Source organism: Daphnia pulex, chromosome 8 (genome assembly GCF_021134715.1).
Source record: "Daphnia pulex isolate KAP4 chromosome 8, ASM2113471v1".
In the NCBI taxonomy this organism is placed as follows: Eukaryota; Metazoa; Arthropoda; class Branchiopoda; order Diplostraca; family Daphniidae; genus Daphnia; species Daphnia pulex.
The window spans coordinates 9,014,052-9,034,284 of record NC_060024.1 but is presented as its reverse complement, the minus strand read 5'-3'; the positions used below and the strand labels follow the sequence as shown (position 1 = coordinate 9,034,284).

The window sequence follows — 20,233 nt, the reverse complement described above, 5'->3', positions numbered from 1 at the left end:
AATATTTTAAGTTTCAAATTAATTTTCGTTGATCCTGATTAAATCCTCAAGATTTTAAAACGAAAGTTTTAACGCTGTGTAGTAACGAATTATGATTAAGATACCGGAGCAGTTTGGTCCCAGACCAGTGGCCCATATGTAATGCTCAAGTTCAGACTTGGAGGGAAGTTTTCTTGCCTCATCATACCTTTCGTACACTGTATACTTTTTTCAAACTGCGCGAATCCTTATTCCGCTGTGATTAACCAGCGGAAGGAATATGCATGAACGACATCTTCAGATTTCTGTTCCTCTAGATATATATAGTTTGACGCTGTTGGTCTACACTATTTATATACATACATGCTGCTCACCTTTTTGTTCCGATATTGTCTGGTGCCATTCAATCTTTTCGCGATGAGAAGAGCTCACATGCAGAAACGACATTGTGACGTATAGATGGAAATAGCTTCCGAAATCTGATGGCGATAGCATTTTATTTCAGAAACGACGCGACAAGAGTGTACAGCAGCAGCAGCAGCAGTTGTAGTAAAAGAAATTCAATTTAGTTTGGCTGAAATGGAAGCCAATTAGCCATAAGTGCTCGCTATATGGCTCCACCAATCTGGGCGAGTCGATGACTATTGTCAATGGGATGGATGGAAAATCCAATTAAACTTGAAGCCTCTAGGCGTGTCAAAAATATTCCACCTTCTCGCACTTTCGCGCTGAGATCTATACTTTGGAATCTAAAAGCAGAAGAGTTAGGGCATCTTTACTCTGTGTACTACCACGAAAAAGAAAAATAGTCTGTGCGCCAGTCACTGTGACCTATTGAGATCGATGTCGAGTGCAACATGTGTGCTTATTCCCTTTTTTCGATGCGGAGAAACTTGATTGAACGTAACACGTCATTGAACGATATAGTGGAAAGATAGTTGATGAGGAGCATTATTTGACACATCCGGCAAACTTAAATGGCACTCAATGCGCAATAAAAATAAAAACTTAAATCCTTTTGGGTCCTGGACTGCTGTCTAAGGATTCTTTGTTAATTCAAATCTATTTTTTCCTTGATTTTTTCATTGCAAAATTTATTGAAATCATACGATTGGACGGAGGTAACTGACAAAAGTATTACGTAAGCGTGAAGGGAGTTGTGCGTTTTCTTTTTGCATAAAAGAAAAAGTTTCTTCGCTTTGCTTTCGGCTGACTGGATGATCCAGATAGGCTATTCGGTCAAATCACCAGGGATTTGGGGATTTTTTATTTTTTCTATCCTGAAAGCCTGAGACTGTCAACGAAAGCGCAAATCCATGTCAATTGGTCTCTGGCTCTCATTCGACGAAATCATTTAGACTCTTATTCTGATATTAGCTTTATACGCGGACTATAAGATCTTGTTAGCGTACCCTCCTGTTCCATCAATGGGAGAAAATCATCTTCTTTGATTCAATTCAATTTAGTTTTGCAAAGCAGAATGCGTCAGCTATTTAACAAATAGATGATGGCTGAAAGTGGATGACACACACATCTCGCAATTCATAATGTACCTCTTACGTCATTAACAACATGAATAAATAAGATAAGCTAATGTAACAGCGGAACCTCCTATTGTATGGAAAGCCGTTGGTGACACATTTCACGGAAAATGTGCAGGCGTGTACAGGTGACGCAAGTTGCAATGCTACTTCCAATTGCACTTCCAATTGCAAACAGATATGCAAGGGTAGTATGCAAATTATACTTATGATAATGACAATCAACTCGGTGATGCGCACATTACAATGGATATGTATATTCCCTGTTTTTAAAATTGAACCAGTGGTAGGCCTACCTCGACGACTTCGCCATCTAGGGTGGGCGCACATATTTTCCTCGAATCCCTACCCTTCTAGATGGCGAAGTCGTTGAGCTACTACTGGTTCAAAAAACCGGGCATTACAAATTACAATTTTCAACTATGATGAGACCTGTTTGTCTATGGAATTCTCATTACACCTGCGTTACTTCCAAAAATCCCCTAGACCAACAGTCTCTTGGTCCATGAATTAATCTCCATCCTCTTCGTGAAATATAAGAATAATCAAAGCCACAAAAAGCCTCTGTAATTCGTGATTTTTTTAAGTATCTTGCGCATAAATTGTTTTATTTTCATTTTACTCGATTTAATGCAGATAACATGATCCAACTCTCAAGCAGCGGAAATTGATCCACCAACAAGAAATTCGAGAATAGAATACGAGAATGGCAAATTAGATTACAGAGAGAAGTTGATGACTAACAGTAATTAGTTATGGCGTCACGGAAAAATTCAAGGTCTTTTGCGCGCAGGAATGAAGATTGAAGAGAATGAAAAAGGAATTATTTTCCCTTATATCTTTACTAGTGCCATTAGGGAGATTGAAAACATGAAGCAAGAGCTAGCTCACACCTTTAATTGCTACAAATCATTAGCAGGCAAATTTCTCATGTAGCCTTCGTCTTATTAAGAAAATGTTACGTGATGTAACGTAAAAATTTGAGTGAAAACAAAAATAAATTAAATAATATAAATTATCGCAATCACAAATCTGTATTCGATTAAATAAATCAACACAACAATGAAACGGCTGAATGATTTTGAAAACGGGGATTCCCGCAAACTGCCTAACAGAACGGAAATAGTGCATGAACTACGGAAACGGAACAGCATCTTTGGACTTTTTTAATAATGAACATAAGAAATGAAAAAAAAAATAAAAAAAAAACAAACGAACAATAGATCGACCTTGGGCCATAGCTGCAGGCATATCCTACAAGCATAGAAAATTACGTTTGTAAGTATAAATATATTGGTCTCTGTTTTCGCAGAGATCGTGAGTCCAAAGCAGGTCACTAACAGAAATCTTTGGCAGATCATTGTTCTTCTCTTAAGCAACATTGCAGTTTGTTCTTGTACTTAGTATCAATGATAACGCATTTCTTCTTATTTGAAATAGAACAAATGGCCGCAGTTAGCTTCGAGACGTTTGCAGCCAAACACATTTCGTTCCTCAATACTTAACACACACCAACGGAATGCTTCGATAAGAATATAACGCACATCTGCATGGGATAAATGATCTTAAACCTTCTTCAGCATTGGTAGATTTAAAACGGCAGGAATGTCTATGTCTTCTAGTTTGATAGAAGATGGGCTGTATGGAAAGCGCACCGTAAATGCGTGTTTGGTATCCATTAGCAATTTGCTCTGTGATTGGTGGTCGGTTCGTTTTTGCAGCTCTTCCTGCACTTTGCGGATAAAAGAAATCGGAATTCGATCTTCCAATTCATCGGCTGGCGTGTACAGATTCAGAATTTTGATGATCTGAGCGCTGGTTAACCGGGAACACATCGTGCAAATGTTACTGACGTCGTCGTCGGATTTTCTGGCTTGTAACAACTGTGCGGCTTGGATAATAGGCTGCAGGGTATCTACGATAGTAGCACTCATACTGTCCTGTCCATGAATGTGCTGGTCACGCACCCATTGTTCCAGATGGGAAATATTGTACCGAATCTGAATGCCTTTCGACCAGTGACACATTTCTTTACGCAGTAGGAGGTTGTTCAATGCACAGGCACAAATGTAATAGAACACCTGAAAATAAAGATAAAATTTAAGTATTGAATTAAGAATGGTATGTAACCTACATAAATGCACGAAGGCAAATACCTGGCGGAAAGCTTGGGCGATAAGCGTCGGATCTACGCCATATAACTGCAACACTTGGTGGAAAATGGTTAACTCGCGCAACAAATGTGCGATCGCTTCTTGTGGATCAACAGGACTTGTGGTATCCCTCGTTGACCCCGATCTGTAATTGCCAGATAGTAAATATTGGAAACTTTTGGCTGATAAAAATCATCAATTACCTCGCTCGGCCGCTCTGTCCTACTGGTTGCTTATGACTAGAAAGTCCAGAGATGGCTTCATGTTCCAACACTGCAGTGACAATAAGCTGCTGAACACGCTCTTCCATAAATTTGATTACCGCCTAAGAGTAATTGCAATTATTTCATCAGTTCAATTAGTTTCACGATTAAGAAAAAATCACCTGATAAATCCAAACAGCGATATCACTAAGAACTTGTCGGTATTCTGACAAATCAAAATTCCTCAAACATTGTTCATTTTGTTTCGGAGTATTTTCCTCTTGGAAGGTCTGTGAAAATCAATTACATGACATTAGATGATTTAAATAATTAGATGGGCAACGCTTGCAAATTGAAACATACCTTTTCTCCACTGTACTGCTTTAGACTGTGTAAAAGTCTGCACGTGTTGACTAACCAGACAACTGAAGTGTCCAGATCCTCATATCGTTTCTTAATGAGTCGACGAATAGCGTTAATAATCAGAGTTAAGAAAGATCTGATTTTATCGTCGCTGTTGATGTAATCTGCGTGTCGGACACACATAAAAATGATGTATGCCGGAAGACCGGGTAACAGAGTTGACGCAACGCGTGGTTTCAATTCTAGAAATTCAAACCAAAAAAATCATTATGAAGTTACTTTATTTCGTCACAACACCAAAAGGACTCACCGTAGACGAGATTCCTGGCGATCTGCTTTTCGTCGCCCATGTTAAAATCAAACATTCCAAGGTAATTCGTTTCCTTTTTACGAACAACCGGCAGCGATGATTCGCTTCTTTCGTTCCTGCGACTCGAATGCACTGTTTCACGCACTTCAGGGCTGGCTTCCTGATTTTCGGCAGGTACACCCTCTTGCTTCACCCTTTTCGCCAATTTCATCTGCGATCTGTACTTTTTGAGTTGCTCGGATAGCAAATCATTCTTTTCCTGGAGATCCAAATTGTCAGCCGTGAGTCGAGAAATTTCATGCTGCATGACAGCATCGGTTTGTCCTTGTGGCGTCCGATGTAAGGCCCCAGCAAGAAGCTTTGCCTGCTGTTCATTATCCAATCGCAGACGTTCGACTTCTTCTCTTTCAATTTGAATCTTCCGCTGAGACGAGGCTTTCTCTTCCTGTAATTCATTTTCTAGGTGCCGTATGATACGCTTTTGAGATTCAAAAGCCATCAAAATCTCGTTGTCTTCAGCAAACGGCTCTCCTCCGTTTAGACGCGATGCGTTCAGTGTAGTTTGCTCACCAATGTCGCCTCCAAGAGTCGTGTTAGCCAACACGGTTCGCAGCTGAATACATTCCTCTCGTCGTCGATCGAGCTCGTCGGACATGGCATCGAATTGGCTCATCAGCATATCCAGACTGCGGGGCAATTGAACCTCATTCTCTGTTGCAGCTTGACGACGAAGATTCTTCAGGTCATCTTTGATCTTGGCGTTTTCCATTTCGAGCTCTTGCAAGCGTATCATGTCCTGAGCTCTCCTGACATCGGCAGTCGGACTTTCGCGCTCCAACTCTTCAACCCTAGTCGCCAATGATGCCTTGTCTTTTTCAACAGTCTTCAACCGCTGTTGTAGCTTGAGGACCAGACCAACATCTTCGCTGTCCGACCGATTAGGAACATGACGAACAGATCCATAACCACCATCATCTTCAGGATTTGCGATCAATTCACTGGTATTGCTGAGCGTACTCACGTTCGAAGCGTTGCGAGAATGACCACGAATAGTTTCACTCTTGCTGCTTTTCCCTGGTTCCTCATGAAGGCGTTCAAGTTCTCTTTCAGCTTCTTCAAACCGCTCCTCCAGCTCGTGGTAGTCCTGAAGCAACTTCTGGTAGGCTGCTCTTTCTTGATCGTACTCCTGAGCCAGCATAGCTCGTTCTTGGTCCAGTCTTCGTAGGATGGATTCTTCGGCTTCCTGACTGCGGGTTTGGTTGATTTCAGTCGACTCAACGAGCTCTTTTTGAATATTTTCGATTTGAGCGTTTAACTCTTCATTTTGCTTTTCAACCCTCTCGCGATCTTGTACGAGATCCATCTTTTCATCTCTCTCACGATCCAGTTGGGTCTGCAATTGTTTTACCATGAGTTCGAGTTCACCTATCCGCCCAACAGAAACTTTTAACTCATTGGCTAATCCGCGGTTTGCTTCACACTGGGTCTTCAATTCGGCATAATCATTTTGCTTTTGTCGAAGAGGTATCAGCTCTTTGTTCATCTCTTCAATTCTTTGTTGCATGGATATAATCTTATTTTCCAAGCCTTTATTAAGATTTTTGACGTGCTCGATAGATCGGGCCTCCAAACGAAGAGCTTTGTATTGACGACGGGCCAACCAACGACGCCAGCAGCACTGCAACAGGACGATGCTCTTACGTGCACGAAGATAACGTCGTCTGGCTAAGAAACCGCGAACCATCTTTTGAATCATAACTGCCTTGGCATTGCACACCAATTGCAGGTATCTCTTGCGAGCCAGGAATCCACGGCCATACGTCTGCAGACGGAGTACGTTCTCACGGAGTCGGGTATAAGAACGTCGCTTAAGAAATCCTCGGACGTGTTTCTGAATAACGATGGCTGATCTTGTTTCTCTCAAGCGCTGAGCTTTACAACGAGCCAAGTAACCGCGACAAAATCGCTGGACGCCAACAACTGCCAGTCGCAACTTAACGTAGCGCTTTCGGTAGAACCAGCCACGAATCATCCGCTGAATGAGAATTCCGCAAGCTCTTAATTTGTCTGTACGGCGCTTCTCCAAGTATGCAACTTGACCGGCACGGAAGAAAATTTTGCTTGCTCCAAACTTGAATTTGTCTTCTTCGGTTATAAGAGTAGCGAGGACTGCCTCACAAGATTCTCTCTGAACAGACAAATCTCGCAGCTTCCGCTGACATTGCCGGCTATGAAACAGGACTCGATAACGGACGATGAATTCTTCATACGTTAGTCGTGACGGAAATCCAGCAGCACTGATTCGTACAGTCTCCAAGACTCCACAAGCTGAAATATTGAACAAAAACAAAATAATTAGACACAGTAAATTGAATTTCAATAATAAACTGTAATACCGCGAAGCTGCTGGACTGCTCGGCGAGGTTCGAAAACGAAGGATTCTTTGGAATCGTTGGGCTTGATACATCGAACATAGTGCGGGGTTGTAGCATTTAACGTGTTCATCAGAAGAGTTAGTGATTCCCTAAATTGCGAACCAACTGTTCGACGATTCTGTTTTGTCATGGTGTTGGTCTGTCGGCCTGCGCCACCTCCAGGGACTAACAAGCTGCCACCTCCTCGAGGAACGGTACCGACAACACTACGCGATCCCGCAGCTGCTGCAGCAGGAGAACGAGCACCAACAATCGACTCTTCGTCCAAAATTAGCTGCCGGACAATTCCATTCGAGCTGCTACGTAGAATTTGCACTTGTTCTTCTAGAACCGTGTCACGATTTTTTTCGACAAAGCCCGCACACTGATACTCGACGCGATCCGCGAAATGGACGATAATGAAGCCCGTGTTGGATAGTCGAGGTTTCACGAATTGCTCGTACTTTTTGCATTTGGTGTAAAGCTTTTCAACCCAAGCGTTGTCAGCTCCTTTGGGTACTCGACATTCTTCATCTAGCAAATCCAGGATGCCCAACGGTTTCTCAATCAAGTCAATACACGGCTGATTATCGTAAAAATCGATGAAAGTCCAATCAATCTTCTCTCGGACGTACTCTTCTTGTTCCAGCTTGAAGACATGTTGGTTAAACTGCTGTTGCAATTTCTCGTTTGCGTAGTTAATGCAAAATTGTTCAAAACTGTTCCACTCAAATGTCTCGAAACCGTAAATATCAAGAACACCAATGAAGCGGTGAGGCCGGCTGGAACTGGCAAGTGATTTGTTAATCATGGTAACAATTTTCTGAAACAAAAGCGAGTAAATATGCTTGGCCAATGCGTCCCGCGCAAAGGAAGCTTCTGCTTTGGTCATCGGTTTAGTGAAGACTTCTTTCATGCTAACAATTTGGCGAAAGCATAGCCACTTTCGAAGTTCTTCACTTGAAGCTACGTCAAGTCCCATCAATGAACAAAACGAGGCCAGATAAGTGTCAGTTTTTGGAATGTTACTTCCTTCATGATCGGCGTCGACAATCGTGACGTTACCCAGATGTAAAAGGCCCGCAAATATTCGAAACATATCCGCCTGTTGGTCTTCACTGAATCCGAGAAGCGTCAAAGCGCGACGGGTCTCTTGAAACTCGGCCAGGTCATCAACACCGTCGATTGTGGGGCAGTTACCTTTTCGAGTGTATGAGAAATGGTCTTGGTGCTGCAATTGTAGGTACGCCATTTCAGGTAACGAGGAAGCCGCACATAACTGGTAGAAGATGTGATAGTTGCGTTCCTCGGCTGATTGGAAAACCACACGCGATTTCTCCAGCAAGTAAGTGCGCATGCCTGCACCTTGGATGTGATAGTCTTTATTGAAACCTAGTTCAATGTATTTTCCGAATCGCGAACTGTTGTCGTTTCTCGTGGTTTTTGCGTTGCCAATGGCCTGTATAGATTCAAACCATCTCGTCATGGGGAGTTGAACAAAATAGTGAAAACAATAGAAATTTTACCTCCATGATGGGACTGGAAGCTAAAACTTTACGCTCCACTTGCGTCTCAGTAGCTGATCCTCCGGCTGTAGCGAAATAGCGCATGGCGTACTTGGCAGACACCGTTTTGCCTGCTCCTGATTCACCCGAAACAATGATAGATTGGTCCTGGCTTTCCCTAATGTGTCAACAAAGATTTTTTTAAAGCTTTAGGTAATACATTTAGTTTTTTATCCTCAAGTATTTGTTACCTTTCCATTTTAGTGAATGCCTCTTCAGCCACAGCGAAGATGTGGGGATCCAGACTTCCATACTGGTTTCTGTTTCTGTACGCCAACACAGTATCTTGGCTGTAGATCGACAGCTCTAGGTAAGGATTAATTGCGACCAAAACAATTCCTGGAAAGAAGGGGGAAAAGTACATAACGTTAAAATTGGAATGCTGACGAAAATTTTTTTTCTGAATCATGAATTACCGCAATACGTGTAGATCGCATTATAGTTCATAAAACGAACTTTCAGCGTATGCAAGACAGCGGGTTCGTGCAGATATGAAAGTGACGTGAGGTCATTTCCACCAATTAAAAATTCTGGATTTCTAAGTGGTGGCAGATGTTTGCTTTCTTTTACATTGAGTTCAATTGTCTGTTTTTGAAAAATAGAAAATAAAAAATGTAATAACTTATGTTGTCAAAAAGTAAGATCAATAAAAATTTACTTCTGTTGTGTCTAGTAGCAGCTTTAGAGAGTCTGATTTAAAATCCTCCAGAATTTCTCCTATTTTCCAGACATCCGTTGCATCAGGAAGCCATACTTTTGCACCCTAAAGGACAAAAATAAAGTAGTGCATTCTCAGATTACAAATGGTGGATAAAATAAGCTAATACTATTGAGCTATGAGCTTCAAAACTCGCATCCAAACACTCAAATTGTCTGATCAAGAATCAATAACCACCTATATGATTTTTACACATTACGAAGTAAATGTTTTTGAAAGAGCATACATTAATTTAATGTGCCAATGCTTTAATTTTACTGCCAACACAATTTTATACAACTGTAATTATTTTCCTCTGCATTTCAATACTAACAAAATCATAGTTTTTACTTTGTTGTTCTGGTGTTTGAGTAAAAAAAAGTTTATACAAATTCTTGTGCTTGGCTAAGCCACAAAGTTTACCGAGATAAATGGTTGAGGAAGGAAATGAGGGCATAGGTGCAATTGAGGAAGTTTGAAGAACAAAGACAACAAACCTTTGTATAGAGCACCGCTGTTGACATTTTTTACAGAAAACCTCACGGTTCTTACGATTCCCGTTATAAAATTCTCTCTCGCACCTTCAGCATCGATAGCAACGACATCAGAGAAACTGGACTACTTCAGCTGTAAGTTATAACCAACGAAACTGTTGTCTTATGTAATATCGACAGTAGATGATATGATCTAAAGTCTAATTCAAACGACGAAGTCAAATTCAACAGACCGCACACGGTGCAAGAGTATATGTATAAGCTCGTTTTGACAGCAGGGCACTGCGGGCAAACTCCTCAGTCAACTGTCGCTGTCTTGGCTCAAACAGCTGATCAGTCTGCTGACGTCACACGAGCGTGAAATATGATTTCCTCACAAAAAATCAAAATTTTCCTTATTTCGTCAGTCTTTTATAGGGAAACTTTGTTTAATTTAATAAATAAATAAATTTCTTCATTCGGTTATGGCAGATAGAGAAATGTCTGACCTAATTCTTTCGCATTATAACATTAAAATGCATGATTATAAAACGCTTATCATCTCTTACAGCCGCCGCTCCAATCGTATTTTTTGGTGTCAACCATTTTATCAACTAGATAAACAAATTTTTGTGACGCAGTGTTACATCTAATAACGGAAAATTAGATTTTTTTTAAATTTCTTTCAAAATACTTTTTTATTTAAACGTTAGCGGCCACTAGATGGCTTGCTATTCGTTGTGTGGGAAATTTTTTGAAAAACCTTTAGTAGATTAAGATTGCTTTTTGCTTCTATTCCCTACTACATGGGTTTACAAATCATATACATTATATCGTACTGTGTAAAATTGAGTAATAAAAGCATTTTTTGAATTACAATTAAGCATAAGTTAAAAAATACATCGTGATATCTGGCAAGAAGTCACGAAATGATTTTCCGAATTAAAATCCTTTGTACTGGTGGAAAATATGAAACATGCGGTTCATATTTAGCCTTTATAACTTGGCATTAATGAACTGAACACCTTATGAAATGCAATAATTTCTCATTTTCTACTGTTTGAAATGCTTGAAAATGTGATTTCGTCCCAACATGACATCTCACGCATAGAAAAATAATTTCACAAACGCTAATTGCTCACAGTTTACCCTTTATTTTCATTGATCAAACCTCCTATTTACTTTCTTTTCAAATATGTAGAGCGCACGTTACTAGCACTCGTAAGATCTCCTTTGAATAAAACCGTACATGTGTCATGAAGAAATAAAAACTCCATAAAATGTTTGCTCGAACTTTGTATTAAATTAAATGTTATGACCTTCTGCAAAAAGGAACCAAAACAAGAAAACAAAACAATCCTACGTTTTGTCTAAAAGGGAGGAGTGTGAGACGTTAACCATTAGCCAAGAGGAGGTCCAAAGTCTGCAACATTTTCAGTAAGAGTTTGACAAAAACATACAAACAATACTCAAGTAGAAGAGAGAAAACAGAAAAGTGCATATCCAGAAATATAGAAAAAAATCTGATCAATATTGAAGAAAATTTACAAATATTTTAAGATACTAAATGAGCCTGAGGTAGATTGTGCTCTATTCTCTATGCAGAATAGTTAAGAAATTACCCGAGGAAAATCTGAAAGACGTGACGTATTGCCACGACCTGTAAAATGTGCCCTTCGTTTGCAACCAACTCGTTTTCTAAGAACTATAAAGGTTCACAAAAAAAAATGTTAAGAAAAAGTTGGACGGCCAGGAAAATCGAGAAATGGCGGCTTGAGCATTTGAGCGTTTAAAAACGTTAAGGCTATAGTTGGAGGACACTTTGCCTTCTGCTGCAGGAAAAATGCTTCCGTTTAAGAAAAAAGTAAATATTCGAAATACTATGAATAATTTGAAAAATCATGGTTCGGATATAGCCGCCTACATTAAAGAGTTTAAGATGAAAAAAAAAGAAAAAAAAAAACTACCAACAGTGCGCGTATCCCCTAGACGAGATTCTTCAATTAAGAAAGAACCATCTGAAAATTCATTATAAAGATACACTAATTTAGAAAAATAGCAATTCAAATCTTTAAGACCTTCGAGGGCAAACAAAAAAGTTTCAAACTTCCACATGGAAATTCCATCAATCAAAGAGTGGCTTGCTATATAAAAAAAAAAAATCAAGGCTCAGCCCTCAATGGGAGGCAAAATTGTTCGGATTGATGTGCCAATAGTGTCACAGGCAAAGGGAATTAATTCCAGTTAGTTACTGTCCGTAGGTTGAGGAAGATCGGGAGTTTGTTGATAACCTTGATGCTGGTTGGCAATTGGCGAAGACGCGGTGGTTATCTGCGATCCAGAAGCCGTCCCGGAACCTTTGTAGTGGCGCCTATGAAAAGAAAATATTGTAACTTCAACTCGCCAACAATGTCTATGCTTTAAAGACAAACATTAGTGGTCTATGATGCTTCACGTAATCCGAATGATGTTGTAGCTGCCAGCAGGAACGACAGAAGTACTTGAAACAAGCAAGATCGCGACAGAAGTATGGGCCTTGCTGGACGCCGCAGGTGGCGCAGAGCGAGTCCTCCAAATACGGGTCCACTTGAACCTTCTTGGTGAACTTGGGAGTCTTGATCTCGATGAACGCAGCAGCCACAGCTTTCATGTACGAGCGATTGTTGTTGAAAGTAACACGGCCCGATCCAATAGGATATTTAAATTTATCCGTGTCGATTCCAGCATAGAGAACACCACCAAACAAGTCATTCATAATGTGCGCCAAACCTTCAGCATTGAGCATTCCATGCAAAGCTCCAACGAAGACAGTTTTCTGGGGATCAAGACGCTGAGTTGGCGAACGGACGTAGTTGCTGTCGCTCAACATCCAGGGAATAACCTGCACCTCCTTTGAGCGCATGCGACGCGAAGAAATCTTGTAGTACCAGCTACCACCGTTGCTGTAGTCGTGCGTGCAAGCTTGCAATAGAGATTTGACGTGTTTCTCGTTGTCGAAAATTATGTAAACATAACCTTTGGGGGGATTAGCCACATTGTCCTTGCCTGGCCATTCCACCTTGATTGATCCAAACTGCTTGAAAGCGTTAGTGAGCGATACTTCAGTTATGTCCCATGGGACGCCACCTAGGAAGACTTTACAAGAATACGTAGCATTCTTGTAGGCGCGCGGAGGAAGATGACCACTCCAAGTGCATGTTGGTTCGCAAAGAGAAGCAGCGTTGCGGTACATACGAGCAGCTCGTTCCAGATTACTATTTCCATCAGTTGGGCCTGATGAAGAATTGAAAGATCCCGACCCTAATCCAAGGGCAGCAGCACTCAACGAGGGTGACCAAGATGATTGCAATGCATTCTCCACAGCATTCAACGCATTACGATCGACCCCATTGCCAGAAGATCCGTTTAAAAGAGAAGATAATCCATTTGCGTTCCCAGCAATAGCCTGTTTGACAATCAATAATCAGCTGGAAGCTTAACTTAAATCAACTACACAAAATTACCTGCAGACTTTGAAGATTACGAAGATTTTGCCATGCTTGAAGGTTCTGGAGATTGGCCAGTTCCTGGAGATTTTGCAGATTGGTCTGCAGTGTTTGCAAACTCTGTGGGCTCATATCATTTCCAGTCAGGCTACCAAGTTGGGCCAATCCATTCTGCTGCAAAGCTGCCTGCAGTTTGCTGTTTTGTAAAGCCTGTTGCTGTTGATAGGTAAGTTGTTGCTGCAACCCCTGATTAGAAAATGGATTCACACTCGGCGGCGACACGCCAGACGTGCTACTTCCCGACATATTGAGACTTTGCTGAAAATAAAAAAGGGATCAACAGGATCATTACTACGTCTTGTCAAACGTACGCAACAAGTGGTTTTACCATTAATTCAGTAAGCGAAGACTCGACGCTTGAAATTCCCGACGAGCTCAACATGGAAAGATCCGATTCAGTTGGTGAGGCACCTTGCCCATCATGGCCGCGTTGACAACCCATCATCAAAACCTGTTCCAAAGTAGGGCTGCCCGATTCCCTACAATGAATGATAATGTATTTATGATCCTACTACTAAAATACTTTTTCCTACCTAAAAAGAGAAGTCCCGCGAATAGGACGACAACACGAAGTGGGCGTTGAGTGAATCCCTGGCTGCATAGAGCTGCTAAAACCTCCAGTAGATTGTGAACGAGTAGTACGTGGCTGGCCACTAGCAACGGGCGATGACGCGGATGAAGTAGGCGAGTCTCCTAATCCCGAGCTGGCCATCGATTGGCGATGTTGGCTCAACGACATGGAGCGTTGCGATGGCTGATTGTTGTTTGAAGAATTGGGGATCAATTTGTTCATTGACTGGCCTTCATTCTACAATCCTTGATTTAGTATTTTAATCATATTCACAAAAGAAAGACATACCTTGTTGAGGAACAGCGATGACGAGCTAAAAGACTTCAATTGATTCTGTTGCTCCCTTTGTTGCTCCAACTGGTGCTGCTTTATAGCTTGGCTGAGTTGATGTTGTTGCAACAAGTTAGCCAAAACGTCATCTTGCTGAGAAACCATTTGATTCCCATTGTTCCCATTGTTCCCATTAGAACTAAAACCGGAGAACAAATCCGACATGGACAAGGAATCTACACACAGATCACAATGAGCGCGACTTCCGACGTAATACAATCAAACAATTTACCAGTATAGTTGCGTTTCGATGCCACCTCTCCAGTGAGGTTAGTAAGATCAAGACTGTTCTCCAACATGGCATTGATTCTCTGCATAATCTCCAAATTCGTAGCTTCACCCATCGTGCCACTGTTGCTCGTCCCGTTGTTGGTTTGAGCAGATTGAACTTGGTTGCCGTTTGAGTTCGTGCCACACAAACGACTCAAGTTAAGACCAAATCCTAAATCAACTGATGGATCACTACCGAGTCCTAACTGCAAATGAAAAAAATACAACTTAGTTTACACGATTGGGTATTTGTCGAAAGTTTAACGGTCCAAATTTTAAAAAAAGGGATGAGAAAAATCAGTTACTCAATTTCCGGACTGGACCCTCTACAGCGACATTTCTAACTTTGCCGTGACAATTCTAAACAATCTCACTTATTTTTAACTAAAAACCAAGCCTAAAACTAAGAGCACTGCAATATTTTAAAACAAATTCAGAAGAGCTCAAAACACGAGGTCCTTACTTGTGGAAAGCTAGGCATCTTCTCTCAGTTGACGTGGTGGTGTTCTACGGCCGTAGAACGTTCCGCTCCCCTTCAATTTCGAACAAAAGAAAAATGAATCGATTGATACCACAAAATTAACACGTCATTTAAAAAAATTACTTTCACAATGGTAATAAAGTAATCAGATGAAAATTCTGACTACTCTAGAATTAATACAAATTCAAGAAAGCAATGGACGTGCGGCCGGTTTCGACCAACACCAAGATCGAATGAATCGTTTTGTCAAGCCCCTGCCGGCAAAGGTAAGCTATTCGTTTGGCAAAAACAAAGGAAAAATTTACCTTTTATTTCATACCCCTTCACGAATATTATATATACCCTACCTCAAACAGGGTACGAACGAGATAGGTTTTCAGACTCTTCCTCCCGTTAATTTTCCCAACTCGAGACTAGACAACGTTCAACCTTGATAAAAAAGGGAGGTATGGCAGACGTTTTCCTGTAGGCTATCGGGAGGAAGGGAGAGGATCGTTTTAAAAAAGTTGTAATATTATTTTATTAAACCCCTATTTCCGTCGTTAAACATAAATGATTTAAGTTGATTGTTATTAACTGACAGGTAACTAAATAACTTTTTATGTTTTGTTTATTTTCAGTTCAGTTGAATTCTTGCTTCTGTTGAGAAGTGTCACCAAACAATAGCAATTTTGTTTTCATACTGAAATGTCTTGCTGGTGCAATTTTTGAAAGGGTTACTGTTTTCTTGAAGTAAACTATATTTTGTTTTATTTCTTTTACAGTCCTGGATGTTGGTGCTGGATCACTTATTATCAACGGCATGAAATGGCCACCTCTGATCAACCTGATGGATGGAACCAAGAGGTATATCGTGCTGCTATGTAGTTCAAATGACAATGATTGATCAGTCTCCCATTTAAATAGGTTGAGGTAGTAAAGAATGATTCCTCAAATGGAGTAGGTCGTCATGATTCTTACAATATTCTAAAATCATTTGGCCAGTGTTTTGATTCTGGAGTTGTCTTGTTGGCTACTAAGAAAAGTTCATATCAATCAGATCAATCATATTTGGCAGTGAGGAAGTATAATCTGGAAGACTGTCGCAAAGAAATTTGTCGCTTTCTGAAGGTATGTTGAAAAAATGTATTCTTAACACAGCAAACTAACGCTAACACATTTTTACAGGAAATTTGGCTGATGAGAAACTTAAGTCATGAAAACCTGCTGACATGTATTGATAGTTTTGTTATTGGACACAGCTTATGTATTGTCACCCCACTTGTTGATTATGGGTCAGCTTTGGATCTCATCCAGACACATTTTAGCAATGGATTTCCAGAAGTTGTTATTGCAGGGATTTTACGTGACGTTCTACATGCTCTGGTCTACTTACATTCAAAAGGCTACATCCATAGAAGTGTCAAAGCCAGTCATATTTTGATATCATCAAAGGGACAAGTCATGTTGACAGGTTTAAGGGATGCTTATTGCATAGTCGAAAAAGGGCGTTGGCAAACGGCCGTCTTTGACTACCCCATCGATGCTGAACAGAACTTTTGCTGGTTGAGTCCTGAAGTACTACAACAGAACTTACGTGGCTACTGTGAAAAGTCCGACATCTACAGCCTTGGTATAACGGCCTGCGAGTTAGCAAACGGTGTTGCTCCCTTTGTTGATTTACCTTCAACTCAATTACTTATCAATAAGCTCAATGGCCCTCCTCCTCAGATCTGGGATTGCACCACAGTTCCTCCTCCCGAACACCGAATTATTCTACCTAATCAGCCTGCAGATTCTGGTGTTTTCGATGGAGTCACGGCTTGCAGCAACATTGACGCAAGACTGGAAGCTGCATACCAACGAACTTTTTCTCGATCGTTTCACCGCTTCACAATGCTTTGTGTACAACTAGATCCCGGACTTAGACCAGGTTCTACGCAGTTATTGAAGCATCCCTTCATTCAGTCCATCCGAAAAGGTTCAGTAGCCAACTGGCTGGAGTATCTGACCTTAATCTCCATCCCCACAATACAGAACTTGTCAAAAAGTCCTACAATAGAAAACGAACCAACATTCAACAGTGCCCAACTGGAATCTGCAACGTTTACCCACGACGACAAAGAAGATCAGCGTTTATCCCGAGATTCAATTGCATGGGATTTCTATGATTGAAATAATTTACAGCTAAACATTTGTTTGTGTGTTACCTTGTTTTTCTTGTTTTTTTGAGATTTGTCGCATAAGAGGAACTGAGAAATCAACACCAGAACAGTAACACTTCCTTGTCAAATAACGCGCATATTACACATGTCATAGCGAACACAATTACTTGAATACAGCCTCATTCCTTCCCGTCTCATTACAAGACACATGGCATCTGAAAAAGCGTATGTTACAACCAAATCGGTTCTCCCCATTATTTTTAACGCACGTTCAAAGAAGAGATTGTAAGACCTCGCTGAGCTCGTGCTCATATAGAGCTATGGTTAACATAATTGCAAAACCACTTAGAAGGCCAAAAAGTTGAAGTAATAACTGCAATAGAGCCGAACGATGTTTCCCAGAATGTCCGTTCAATTCTGGCATCTGTAAGGGAAAATTTTGATCAATGTTAATGTTTCTTTTCCTCAATTCTAAATATTTTACTATACCATATCGACGAGTGCGATATAAAGAAACATGCCTCCGGTGGCAGCGAATATCCAGGGAGCTGTATTGTGCGCTGATCCTATAGCAAGTCCTACCAGCACTCCCAGTAGGCAGAGGAAGGAGGAAATCAAATTACAAATCATGGCTTGCTTGATCGTCATTCCAGCTTTTAACAGTACAGCGAAATCCCCTTTAGCGAAAATTAAAAAAGCTTAGGATTGAAGACTAATTCGTTATTAAAATGTTATAGAAATACCAAGTTCATGAGGAAGTTCGTGGCACAAAACGGCGATCGCTGTAGTAAAACCTCCAGTAATGGAAGCTGCAAAAGCAGCTCCGATGGCTAAACCGTCCGATAAGTTATGCATTCCATCTCCTGCAAGTACAAGCCACGCAAGCGAAGCGACGCCATCAGGACGGGCGTGAATGTGTCCATGAGAGTGCGAGTGCCCGTGATGCGACGTGTGGTGCTCAGAAATGAATACAGTGAGCGAATCGGCCTGTCGAGCGGCCGTTGTTTCCTCTACTGGTCGCGCTAATGAGCCGTTAGATCCTTTAGTTTTAACACTTAATAAATGCTCAGACTGACACGATTCTGGTAATCGTTGACTTTCAGGAGCGGAAGCGGCGGAGTCACTGCCATCACAAATTTCGTGAGAAGCACAATAAATTAGTGGTTTTCCAACCACAAGACCCTGCCATTCGGAGCAGCCATTTTGCTGATCTTTTGGTCCGGAGCATTCGTCAGCTGCCACTTTGTTTGCGCAGTCTTCTTCTCCATTATTAAGAAATGTTACTTCCTTAACGCAGCTGACTAGAAGATCTGCGTCAGGTTCCCCATGCGTTGCATCACTAATTCTTGGCTCAAGCAAATGCTGGTCTCCTTCACCCGTACTCGTTGCACTATCTTGATGCTGATGATTCTTATGACCTTGGTGGCTATGCCGATGATGACGACATAGTTTTTCACCCACCATTTTGCTTGATCCAGACAGCAAATGCACAACTTTATCGACCTAAACAAGGCAACAATGCAAAATAAGTTAGAAGGTACACCTTATGTGAAGCGGAGATTGCGGAGTTACCTGTTTTGTCGATTGCAGTCGCTGCCGCCATTCGCCAAAAATGTTCAACAACCGCTCAACAATAAAAAATACGACCAATACAGTAAGGATAACAACTCCTCTCCATACGACAATCGAGTCATGCCCATGCTCGTCGCTATGATGGTCCTCGTGTAACTCAGAATGTTCATTGTGGGATTCAAATGTTGCATTTTTTTGAGATTCTATTACACTTCTCGAATGATGAACAGCTGTAAACGCCTGCTTGTAATGAGATGATAAATGAAACTTTTTGAAATTTTCACATGTTAAGAGACTTACATGAGGGATCAGATGTAGTATGGCGTCACCAGTTAGTGTGCCAACCGCCAATGCGACTAGAAATTAATACATAGTAAACTGATTATCTGCTTTTTTGTTTAAATTGAATTATCTCAATTGATTACCTAGATACTGTATTGCAGGTTGAAACAACCACTGAGGGAGAATTTTGATTACTGCTACAGCAGCCAGACCACAAGTAGATATGAACAGGACACTCACACCAGCATAAAGCCAGGCTGCATCAAATTACAAGAGAGACAAAGTTACAAATTATACATACTAAAATAACTGCTTTAACTGTCAACAAAAATAATTACCATTTTTAGTAGATGATTCTGATGATTCAGTTTTTGCAACAGGCTTTTCAGAGTCTATGCCTGGTGCAACTTCTGAAACAGTATGAACATGATGAGAAGTATCTTCTTTTTCTTTCCAATGTGACGAACAAAAACTTCTGACAGATTTCAAAATTTTATCAAGTCCTTCCAATGATAAAGAACCATTGCTGCTGTGAATTTCAAAAAGCTTTGTGGTACTGCACACTTCTTCATTTTTATCTTGAATATGTGATGAGGAATGGGCAGACAGGAACAAGCAAGCAAAGCAAACGAGGATCCCTGTGTGTCGACACATTCCTGCAACAAAAAAAGGAAATTTTCCTATATCATCATGTATAACACCTTACAAGGCAATAGTAAATAACAAATTGGCAGACAAATAAAAAAAAATCATACCTGACATAAAAATTAACTGTTATCAAAAGTTGGTCAAAATAAAATACTGATTTTTGTCAGTGAGATTCGTCACTACTTCTCATCGACGATCCTTTTGAGATATCAAGGAAACAAATAACACAAAAAATTGTAGTGATGGTCTCCTGCTCTATTTAATGTTTTCGAATGTACGAAGTGTTGGTGAAGATACACAAATTTGAAGCGCAGCTAAAGCTGCAAGTAAACGTTCATACAGCAACAACAATTTGGGTATGTCTACCACCACAACTTTCGTTTTTAAGTTAACCGACACACACGACAACAGACCATGAGTTTTAGACACAGATTTGGAAACCAGCTTGCTGCCTTACTTTCCAGTTCAGTTCAACAAATGAGACTGTGACGGAAAAATCCTTTTTTGTCGTTCCGCTACACGCGAAGCTGTCTGCTCCAACACGAGCTCGTCTAGACCTCTGGTAGGCTGCGTGGGCAAATAGCTTTTTAAACAAAAATTTTAAACTATATAGTTAACCTATTGAAAAAGAGAAGAAGGTTCACACAAGGATATCTACAAATGCTGTTTTTTTTTTCTTTTAGCACATATCT

General features: G+C 40.7%; 4 protein-coding genes across 7 annotated transcripts; 1 reads left to right on the top strand and 3 right to left on the bottom strand.

Annotated features, from left to right (window-relative positions):
* Positions 1-2,535: 2,535 nt before the first annotated feature.
* Positions 2,536-10,054, bottom strand: LOC124199569 (unconventional myosin-Va-like). The gene is made up of 12 exons (XM_046595403.1): positions 9,723-10,054; positions 9,187-9,291; positions 8,945-9,113; positions 8,720-8,867; positions 8,490-8,646; positions 6,946-8,422; positions 4,550-6,877; positions 4,240-4,481; positions 4,059-4,166; positions 3,877-3,998; positions 3,677-3,818; positions 2,536-3,601 (listed from the first exon to the last, which is right to left on the bottom strand). The coding sequence occupies exons 1-12, from the start codon at positions 9,747-9,749 to the stop codon at positions 3,086-3,088; spliced, it is 5,541 nt and encodes a 1,846-aa protein (XP_046451359.1). The 5' UTR covers positions 9,750-10,054; the 3' UTR covers positions 2,536-3,085.
* A 925-nt stretch (positions 10,055-10,979) lies between these two features.
* LOC124199573 (cytoplasmic polyadenylation element-binding protein 1-A-like) lies at positions 10,980-15,200 on the bottom strand. 2 transcript variants are annotated; one of them, XM_046595408.1, is made up of 9 exons: positions 15,019-15,200; positions 14,878-14,947; positions 14,377-14,620; positions 14,103-14,320; positions 13,777-14,051; positions 13,572-13,722; positions 13,202-13,501; positions 12,131-13,143; positions 10,980-12,069 (listed from the first exon to the last, which is right to left on the bottom strand). In XM_046595408.1, exons 2-9 carry the CDS (start codon positions 14,893-14,895, stop codon positions 11,943-11,945), a joined length of 2,346 nt encoding a protein of 781 aa, XP_046451364.1. In that variant the 5' UTR covers positions 14,896-14,947; positions 15,019-15,200; the 3' UTR covers positions 10,980-11,942. The 2 variants fall into 2 exon arrangements, with proteins under 2 accessions (XP_046451364.1, XP_046451366.1); XM_046595410.1 differs by lacking the exon at positions 15,019-15,200 and having other exon boundaries at positions 14,377-14,641; positions 14,720-14,901.
* Positions 15,201-15,317: 117 nt separating this feature from the next.
* Positions 15,318-17,202, top strand: LOC124199576 (STE20-related kinase adapter protein alpha-like). Of its 2 annotated transcripts, none has more exons than XM_046595416.1 (4): positions 15,318-15,478; positions 15,660-15,741; positions 15,802-16,005; positions 16,063-17,202. In XM_046595416.1, the coding sequence occupies exons 2-4, from the start codon at positions 15,703-15,705 to the stop codon at positions 17,047-17,049; spliced, it is 1,230 nt and encodes a 409-aa protein (XP_046451372.1). In that variant the 5' UTR covers positions 15,318-15,478; positions 15,660-15,702; the 3' UTR covers positions 17,050-17,202. The 2 variants fall into 2 exon arrangements, with proteins under 2 accessions (XP_046451372.1, XP_046451371.1); XM_046595415.1 differs by having other exon boundaries at positions 15,334-15,593.
* Positions 17,156-20,083, bottom strand: LOC124199574 (zinc transporter foi-like). Of its 2 annotated transcripts, XM_046595412.1 has the most exons (8): positions 19,649-20,079; positions 19,232-19,549; positions 19,037-19,150; positions 18,912-18,967; positions 18,612-18,851; positions 17,783-18,542; positions 17,529-17,716; positions 17,156-17,463 (listed from the first exon to the last, which is right to left on the bottom strand). In XM_046595412.1, the coding sequence occupies exons 1-8, from the start codon at positions 19,653-19,655 to the stop codon at positions 17,311-17,313; spliced, it is 1,836 nt and encodes a 611-aa protein (XP_046451368.1). In that variant the 5' UTR covers positions 19,656-20,079; the 3' UTR covers positions 17,156-17,310. The 2 variants fall into 2 exon arrangements, with proteins under 2 accessions (XP_046451368.1, XP_046451367.1); XM_046595411.1 differs by having other exon boundaries at positions 18,612-18,967; positions 19,649-20,083.
* Between the last annotated feature and the right edge of the window lie 150 nt (positions 20,084-20,233).

Coding starts and splice junctions, on each gene's coding strand:
- LOC124199569 (XM_046595403.1), bottom strand. CDS start 9,749: ATGTCAACAGCGGTGCTCTATACAAAG. Junction 8,423..8,489: donor CTTCCAGTCCCATCATGGAG/GTAAAATTTCTA, acceptor GAATCTATACAG/GCCATTGGCAACGCAAAAAC. Junction 4,167..4,239: donor AGCAGTACAGTGGAGAAAAG/GTATGTTTCAAT, acceptor TGATTTTCACAG/ACCTTCCAAGAGGAAAATAC.
- LOC124199573 (XM_046595408.1), bottom strand. Junction 14,052..14,102: donor CATCGCTGTTCCTCAACAAG/GTATGTCTTTCT, acceptor CAAGGATTGTAG/AATGAAGGCCAGTCAATGAA. Junction 12,070..12,130: donor AAGCATCATAGACCACTAAT/GTTTGTCTTTAA, acceptor TTCTTTTCATAG/GCGCCACTACAAAGGTTCCG.
- LOC124199576 (XM_046595415.1), top strand. Junction 15,742..15,801: donor CTGATGGATGGAACCAAGAG/GTATATCGTGCT, acceptor CCATTTAAATAG/GTTGAGGTAGTAAAGAATGA. Junction 16,006..16,062: donor AAATTTGTCGCTTTCTGAAG/GTATGTTGAAAA, acceptor ACATTTTTACAG/GAAATTTGGCTGATGAGAAA.
- LOC124199574 (XM_046595411.1), bottom strand. Junction 18,543..18,611: donor GACTGCAATCGACAAAACAG/GTAACTCCGCAA, acceptor TGCCTTGTTTAG/GTCGATAAAGTTGTGCATTT. Junction 17,717..17,782: donor CGAACTTCCTCATGAACTTG/GTATTTCTATAA, acceptor TTTTCGCTAAAG/GGGATTTCGCTGTACTGTTA.